The 8,399-nt window shown below is 35.1% G+C and overlaps 1 protein-coding gene and 1 long non-coding RNA gene across 3 annotated transcripts; both read left to right on the top strand.

The window, feature by feature from the left end:
• LOC104765973 lies at positions 1,280–4,362 on the top strand. Of its 2 annotated transcripts, none has more exons than XR_002036749.1 (3): positions 1,280–2,023; positions 3,067–3,155; positions 4,184–4,362. It is a non-coding gene; the product is annotated as an uncharacterized LOC104765973 (long non-coding RNA). The 2 variants fall into 2 exon arrangements; XR_763944.2 differs by lacking the exon at positions 1,280–2,023 and adding an exon at positions 2,220–2,955.
• LOC104765972 (serine/threonine-protein kinase UCNL) lies at positions 7,049–8,393 on the top strand. Its single transcript, XM_010489768.2, has one exon. It carries the CDS (start codon positions 7,100–7,102, stop codon positions 8,384–8,386), a length of 1,287 nt encoding a protein of 428 aa, XP_010488070.1. The 5' UTR covers positions 7,049–7,099; the 3' UTR covers positions 8,387–8,393.

Below are 8,399 nucleotides of genomic sequence, written 5' to 3'. Positions count from 1 at the left end.
ATATATTTAATGTTATTACATAGCAAAGCAATGGAAAACAATATGGAGTGGGGGTACAGTGTGAAAGATACACACTGTGCCCTAAAGTTGTAACTCTTTCTCTTTAAAAATTCCATTTCTGAAATTTCTCTCTCGCTCGTTTCTAAACCATTACAAAAGTACGCTGTTGTAAAAAAAAAAATCGATTGTGCATATGCCACGTGACTTACCCCACTTCATTCTGAAATGTCTCTAATTTCTTAGTCAGAACATTTCATGAATAATTTCAACAGTGAGTAAACATTACAATGGGGGAATTTAAGTTTCACAGATTTACGTTTACTTTTTTTTTCAACTGATTTTAGATTTTAGTAGATGTCACAGATTTACATTTACATATCATGTCAATTAATAATGTAAAGTGATATACATCTCATCTACTCTAAACTCCAATTGTTATATTTTTACATCTCATTTACTCTTTCTTTTTTTTTTTGTTCAAAAACATCTCATTTACTCTAGACTCCAGTTGTCAATTTTTACAGTAAAACAATGTGTTTCGACCAAAATGTGGAATTCTTGGCGTAGATTCGTGTATTTTTCTTAGTTGTGAACATGTATATTTCTCTCAAAGGCCTTGTGAGTTAGAACAATACCACCAAAAAGAAAGAAATTAAAGAAAAGAACGCATAAACTTATGAGAACAAAATCTCGGCATTGCTATTGCATCACCTTTTAGATCTTTACTGTTCGATAAATAAATCGGAAGTAGTAGGACCATATATATCAGTTCTGTCAAGTTCTTCTTGAGTTGTTACAATCAACCACTACATGTAATTGTCATCAACTCATCATGTTATGTGAGATCCTTGTTATTACAAGTAATTTTTCAGGATTTTTTTTTTTGGTGATTAACTGTATCTCTCTTGGATATCTTGTATCATAATAGGGTATAATTATATCAATGAAAATTGAAAATAGACAAAATTGAGATAATTCAAGTTTAAAATTAATAGAGAAAGTTATAATATGTTCTTGTACGTCAAAGTCAAAAGCGTCACATAAAATATATTATTTGTGTTAATTTTACATGCATGCAAACTAAGTTTGAATAATTAAAAAAGCAAGAACACAATTATTCCAACATATATGTGTATATAACTATATATATATATATAGAGTACATGTACAGGTCAATGTTATCTCCACCATGTAATTGTATATACCCCAATAATGTATCATAAAAAGAACTATCACTAAAAGATTGGGATGATATAGCTTCGAAATTTGTTACACAAGTAATCTGTAACAAATATCTGTGACGGTTACTTACTAATTAGTGACAAAAATAAAAATAAACTATTTTGTAGTAAATTTGTAGAATTTTGTAGGATTATAGTGACAATTTAGTTACAAATATATTTTGTGGTAAATTGTTACTAAAATTTATCCTCTATTTCGACCCAGGTTTTATTCAACATCTTCCTTTTAAGTCTTAATACTTTCGTTTATTGGTTTGAAGGTGTAACTCATCTTCATCCCTTCGCTGGTGATGAGCCAAGCGCCGTCGTCTACGGCGGAATCGAACGGACAAGAGATTGATTTAGAGGTTATGGTCTCCGGTGATTGGCGATGGTGGCTGGGTCGCTTGATTTATGGCTCTTCTATCTCCAGTTAGGGTTTGCGACAGTAATAGGTTATCAATTTCGATTGATGTTTTTTTTTTTGCTGCTTCACATAGAGCAGGTTGTTTTCTTCACACTCTTCTATATATGTTACACAATTGTTTCTGCTTCACATAGATCTCATCTTGAGTTTCCTCTGCGTTTGTAGTTTTTAAACGATGGATAGTAATTCGTTGATATTTCGGTTTCTCTAATCTTTCCCCATTTTAAGTATTGGCTAATTTTGATTTGAGAGACTGAAACTTTGTTTTAATGCAGCCATTTTGTATTTCAAGGAGGGAAATTATAGTTGCGCAGAGATGTATACTCAACCATTGTTGATTTACAGAGGATGAAGAAGTAAAGAGGCAGATGCGGAGGTTTGTCTCTCTGGTTAATCACTCACTTTTGTTNTATATGTGTATATAACTATATATATATATATAGAGTACATGTACAGGTCAATGTTATCTCCACCATGTAATTGTATATACCCCAATAATGTATCATAAAAAGAACTATCACTAAAAGATTGGGATGATATAGCTTCGAAATTTGTTACACAAGTAATCTGTAACAAATATCTGTGACGGTTACTTACTAATTAGTGACAAAAATAAAAATAAACTATTTTGTAGTAAATTTGTAGAATTTTGTAGGATTATAGTGACAATTTAGTTACAAATATATTTTGTGGTAAATTGTTACTAAAATTTATCCTCTATTTCGACCCAGGTTTTATTCAACATCTTCCTTTTAAGTCTTAATACTTTCGTTTATTGGTTTGAAGGTGTAACTCATCTTCATCCCTTCGCTGGTGATGAGCCAAGCGCCGTCGTCTATGGCGGAATCGAACGGACAAGAGATTGATTTAGAGGTTATGGTCTCCGGTGATTGGCGATGGTGGCTGGGTCGCTTGATTTATGGCTCTTCTATCTCCAGTTAGGGTTTGCGACAGTAATAGGTTATCAATTTCGATTGATGTTTTTTTTTTTGCTGCTTCACATAGAGCAGGTTGTTTTCTTCACACTCTTCTATATATGTTACACAATTGTTTCTGCTTCACATAGATCTCATCTTGAGTTTCCTCTGCGTTTGTAGTTTTTAAACGATGGATAGTAATTCGTTGATATTTCGGTTTCTCTAATCTTTCCCCATTTTAAGTATTGGCTAATTTTGATTTGAGAGACTGAAACTTTGTTTTAATGCAGCCATTTTGTATTTCAAGGAGGGAAATTATAGTTGCGCAGAGATGTATACTCAACCATTGTTGATTTACAGAGGATGAAGAAGTAAAGAGGCAGATGCGGAGGTTTGTCTCTCTGGTTAATCACTCACTTTTGTTTTTCCTTCTTTGATTTTTTTTTGTATCCTCACTAAGTCAATTCTCTTACTTTGGTATTGTTCGTTTGCTTGAACATAGTTTGTCACTTCGAGGAGGAGAAGAAGAACAAAGCGACGAGGAGCAGATCCCGGCTCGGTTCTCTTTGTCTTCTCCCTACTCTAATCTTCGTAAGCTCCTCTGCTTCTGCTTCTTTTATATAACTCTCTCTCGATCTCTGTTTTAACACGGATTGAGATCAATTGATTGTATTGTTTTGATGCATATGTCTATTTGATAGTTTTCAACCCGAAAGTTCACCTCTTTCTCTTGTTTCTACAGTTTTAGTGTTGTGTTGTGTTGTGGTGTGGTGTGGTGAACGAGTATTAACTTAAGTCCCTTGTTAATGTTAGTGCCATAGTGGTTGTGTGTTGTGGTGTGTGTTGTGTGTTGTGTTGTGTTCTGTTGTGTGTTGTTGTGTTGTGTTATATTGTGTTGAACGAGTCTTGTGTTGTGGTGTGGTGTGGTGAACGAGTATTAACTTTAAGTCCCTTGTTAATGTTAGTGCCTTAGTGGTTGTGTGTTGTGGTGTGTTGTGTGTTGTGTTGTGTTGTGCTGTGTTCTGTTGTGTGTTGTTTTGTTGTGCTGTGTTGAACGAGTCTTGTGTTGTGGTGTGGTGTGGTGTGGTGAACGAGTCTTGTGTTGTGTGTCCCGGATCTCTTCTTCAACTTGGTTCCCTTTTGGTATTTTCTGGTTATTTTGGGCTACTCTAAACATTTACATGGTAGCAAAGATATCATACAAAGGCCACTTGCCATCATATATAGCTTATGGTTACGTAAGTTGGAAATGCTCATATGAATTGAATTTGAAGGTCTTCATTTAGATTGGCTTTTCAGTTTCTGTCCAAACAAGTAAATCCTACGTCTCATGTTCTCTGTTTTGCCATTGTTTCCTTGTAAGTATCTTGTAGAACTTAACTATTTTGTCAAAATAGTACTCAGGGGCTGTACAGAGGTATCATATATGATTGAAGATTGATGATGATGACTCCATTTTTCTTTTTAGCCTGCTTCTTTTTTTCCAACATGTATCATATCTTTGTAAATTGTGCTTTTAGAGTAGAAAAATGAAATGTTGAGTACGGAACAGCTGCTGCCCAATTGAACAAGTTTCAACTTCCATTAACGATGTTTTGTGTTTACTATGTTTCATATAGGCGCAACTAAAACCACCCAAGGCCATCAGGGGAGGTTTACCTGTCTGCTTTCCACAGCTATGTTTTAAAAGCAAGATTCAAGACTCCTTCCAAGGATAGTGTGTTCGTCTACTTTTTTTATATTATGTTTTTAGGAGTATCACTACAGTTTTTAGAAGTATTCTTATTTTTAATTATGTTTTTAATTTTATTTGTAATACAGTTTTTTTAAAATGATGGTTTCATAATAATAAATATAATATTTTTATTTTAATATCATTTCATTCCAAAAGTAAAACATTATTCATAATTTATAAATAATTAATAAAAATATAAATATTTATATAAATACAATTCAACAATAGTCACAAATTTGTTAGAGAGAACTAGTAGCATGTTGTATCTATTTGTTATATCTTTGTTCGTTATTTTTTGTAGCTAATTGTTACAAATTTTTCCAATTCAATGTGTGGCAAATTGCGATAAATTTTTGTCACAACCAGTCGTNTGGTGTGTTGTGTGTTGTGTTGTGTTGTGCTGTGTTCTGTTGTGTGTTGTTTTGTTGTGCTGTGTTGAACGAGTCTTGTGTTGTGGTGTGGTGTGGTGTGGTGAACGAGTCTTGTGTTGTGTGTCCCGGATCTCTTCTTCAACTTGGTTCCCTTTTGGTATTTTCTGGTTATTTTGGGCTACTCTAAACATTTACATGGTAGCAAAGATATCATACAAAGGCCACTTGCCATCATATATAGCTTATGGTTACGTAAGTTGGAAATGCTCATATGAATTGAATTTGAAGGTCTTCATTTAGATTGGCTTTTCAGTTTCTGTCCAAACAAGTAAATCCTACGTCTCATGTTCTCTGTTTTGCCATTGTTTCCTTGTAAGTATCTTGTAGAACTTAACTATTTTGTCAAAATAGTACTCAGGGGCTGTACAGAGGTATCATATATGATTGAAGATTGATGATGATGACTCCATTTTTCTTTTTAGCCTGCTTCTTTTTTTCCAACATGTATCATATCTTTGTAAATTGTGCTTTTAGAGTAGAAAAATGAAATGTTGAGTACGGAACAGCTGCTGCCCAATTGAACAAGTTTCAACTTCCATTAACGATGTTTTGTGTTTACTATGTTTCATATAGGCGCAACTAAAACCACCCAAGGCCATCAGGGGAGGTTTACCTGTCTGCTTTCCACAGCTATGTTTTAAAAGCAAGATTCAAGACTCCTTCCAAGGATAGTGTGTTCGTCTACTTTTTTTATATTATGTTTTTAGGAGTATCACTACAGTTTTTAGAAGTATTCTTATTTTTAATTATGTTTTTAATTTTATTTGTAATACAGTTTTTTTAAAATGATGGTTTCATAATAATAAATATAATATTTTTATTTTAATATCATTTCATTCCAAAAGTAAAACATTATTCATAATTTATAAATAATTCATAAAATTAAAAATATTTATATAAATACAATTCAACAATAGTCATAAATTTGTTAGAGAGAGCTAGTAACATGTTGTATCAATTTGTTACATTTTTGTTCGTTATTTTTTATAGCTAATTGTTACGAATTTTTCCAACTCAATGTGTGACAAATTGCGACAGATTTTTGTCTCAACCAGTCGCTATGTGCTACTAATTATCTTGTATCAAATTAGTAGCAAATTACCACAATTAGTAACGGATGAAAAATTTACTACGACCAAATAATTATTAAATTATTTTGTGGTAAATTAGTAACAAATATTTTTTTGCTACCAAACATAAGTTATACCTACAAATAAAATCGTAACTATACACAACTATTCTTCTATACGTCGCTACTTCGAAGGTGAGATTTTAGTTAGGCATTCCTTAGTATACGACGACGGTATAGCTAGATAGAAATAATTAATTTTGATTAATGAAAAGTAGGTTTAATAATTGTACGGGCGTGCCAAAGATTAGCACTAAACAAAGATTTTAGCTTTAGATTTAAATGTGGTGGTTGCGAAGCTCCAGTTTGGCCTGTCGACACATTGGCTAGCTCTACTGCATTATGTTACCGCACGTGTTCCATTATTTCTACTCCCTTCATTATTTTCCTTCAAATTTATAAGTCTTTTTCTTTGTCGTGAAGGAGGAAAAAATAAAAAGAAAAGCAAAAGGAGATGTATATTATCATTATACAAATAAGTATATTATAAACTAACATATAGCTTTTTTTTTTTTTGGTCTTATTTTCGACAACCTGGACATGCATTAATAGAAATTTTTATAAAAATATTATACACATGACACGAGCTGTATCTAGAAGAGAAATATCCAGCATTCTTTGCTCGCATTATAGAATGATGGTAGTTCAAACGAATAACTAAAAATTTGTTCCGCAGTTCTGAATAACTTTGTGCTAAAAATCAATAAATATTTTCATTTGTCCTTCTTCTGTCATGGTATATAGTCATTCGACTACATAATCACCTTGAATGAGCTCTATCGTATGGTCCATTTAACAGTGATCACACATTCCTTAACAACCATATGTACCTCTTTCAAGAACTAGCATCATATATATGGTCTTTTGTGTTTGAAGAAGAATTCGACCAGTCCATCGTCACTATTCATGAACACGTCCTTGAACATATATTTTAAGATCTCGATTCTCGAACTAAGAGAATATTTTAGCTTACAATCTTGGACGGTTCTTTTTCGAGTCTCCGAATAAATTTGATTCTAAACGGCATTTTAAATAGTTCATATCAAACTTTCACTATTTTATATTAAAAATCAATAATATCGTAAACAAAAGTAGATCATCTTATAATAGTAGGTACGTTTATATGCCATTNAAAAAAAAAAAAAAAAAAAAAAAAAAAAAAAAAAAAAAAAAAAAAAAAAAAAAAAAAAAAAAAAAAAACGAGAGCACAATAATATAAATAGACGCAAGAGGAGACACAATGCAAAATTCAGACCCACTTGTCTCTCATCACTCACACTCAATGGAAACATCACCATCGTCCCCACCATCATCACCGCCGGAGATTCTCCACATTGACTCAATCAAAGCTCTCAAAATCCTTGGTAAAGGTGCAACAGGAACCGTCTTCCTCGCACACGACGACGTCGTTTCAACCTCTTCTTCTTCTTCTTCTCCTCCCTTTGCCGTCAAGCTCGTACACAAATCCTCTGCTTCCTCTATCCGCCGTGCACGGTGGGAAATCGAGGTTCTCCGTCGTCTCTCCGTTGATTCTAATCAAAACCCTTTCCTCCCTCGTCTCTTAGCTTCTTTTGAGTCACCGGAATACTTCGCTTGGGCCGTACCTTATTGCTCCGGCGGCGATCTTAATGTACTCCTTCGCCGTCAAAACGACGGCGTTTTCAGCTCCTCTGTTATTAGATTCTACGTGGCTGAGATCGTCTGTGCGCTTGAGCATCTTCATACCATGGGGATCGCTTACAGAGACTTGAAACCTGAGAACATACTCATTCAGCAGTCCGGTCACGTTACCTTAACCGATTTCGACCTTTCCCGGAGCCTCAAAAAGCCCACCCGGCCCCAATTCTATCAACCCGACCCGGAATTAAGCATCGATCGTAAAAAAAGTCTGAGCTTTTCTCGGTTGATCTCACCGGCGGCGACAGAGAGCAAAAACAAAACACGGTTGTTGAAGAAAACGAGATCCGCTCGGGTTAACCCGATCAATCGCCGAAAAACGAGTTTCTCCTCCGGCGAACGTTCTAATTCCTTTGTCGGAACCGACGAGTACGTCTCGCCGGAGGTAATCCGCGGCGACGGTCACGACTTCTCCGTCGACTGGTGGGCTCTCGGAGTTTTAACATACGAGATGATGTACGGAGAGACGCCGTTCAAAGGGAAGAGCAAGAAGGAGACTTTTCGTAACGTGTTGATGAAGGAACCCGAATTGGCGGGAAAACCCAACGACCTCACTGATCTGATACGGCGGTTGCTAGTTAAGGATCCGGATAGGCGGTTAGGTAGCCACCGTGGCGCGGCGGAGGTAAAGGAGCATGCTTTTTTCGCGGGTGTGAGGTGGGATTTGTTAACGGAGGTGTCACGACCTCCGTTTATCCCGTTAAGAGATGACGGAGAATTAACGGTAGGTGGGTTTGATATAAGGGAACATTTTGAGAAGCTGAGGACGACGCCATCATCAGCTCCTCCGTCACCGTTACGGTCTCCGCCGCACGTGTGTCGTAGAAACGATCCGTTTATTGATTTCTAATCCACGTGTGGGG

Source organism: Camelina sativa, chromosome 19 (genome assembly GCF_000633955.1).
Source record: "Camelina sativa cultivar DH55 chromosome 19, Cs, whole genome shotgun sequence".
Lineage (NCBI taxonomy): Eukaryota > Viridiplantae > Streptophyta > Magnoliopsida > Brassicales > Brassicaceae > Camelina > Camelina sativa.
The sequence above is the reverse complement of the archived record's forward strand: the minus strand, read 5'-3'. Positions and strand labels throughout refer to the sequence as shown.

Coding starts and splice junctions, on each gene's coding strand:
- LOC104765972 (XM_010489768.2), top strand. CDS start 7,100: ATGCAAAATTCAGACCCACTTGTCTCTCATCACTCACACTCAATGGAA.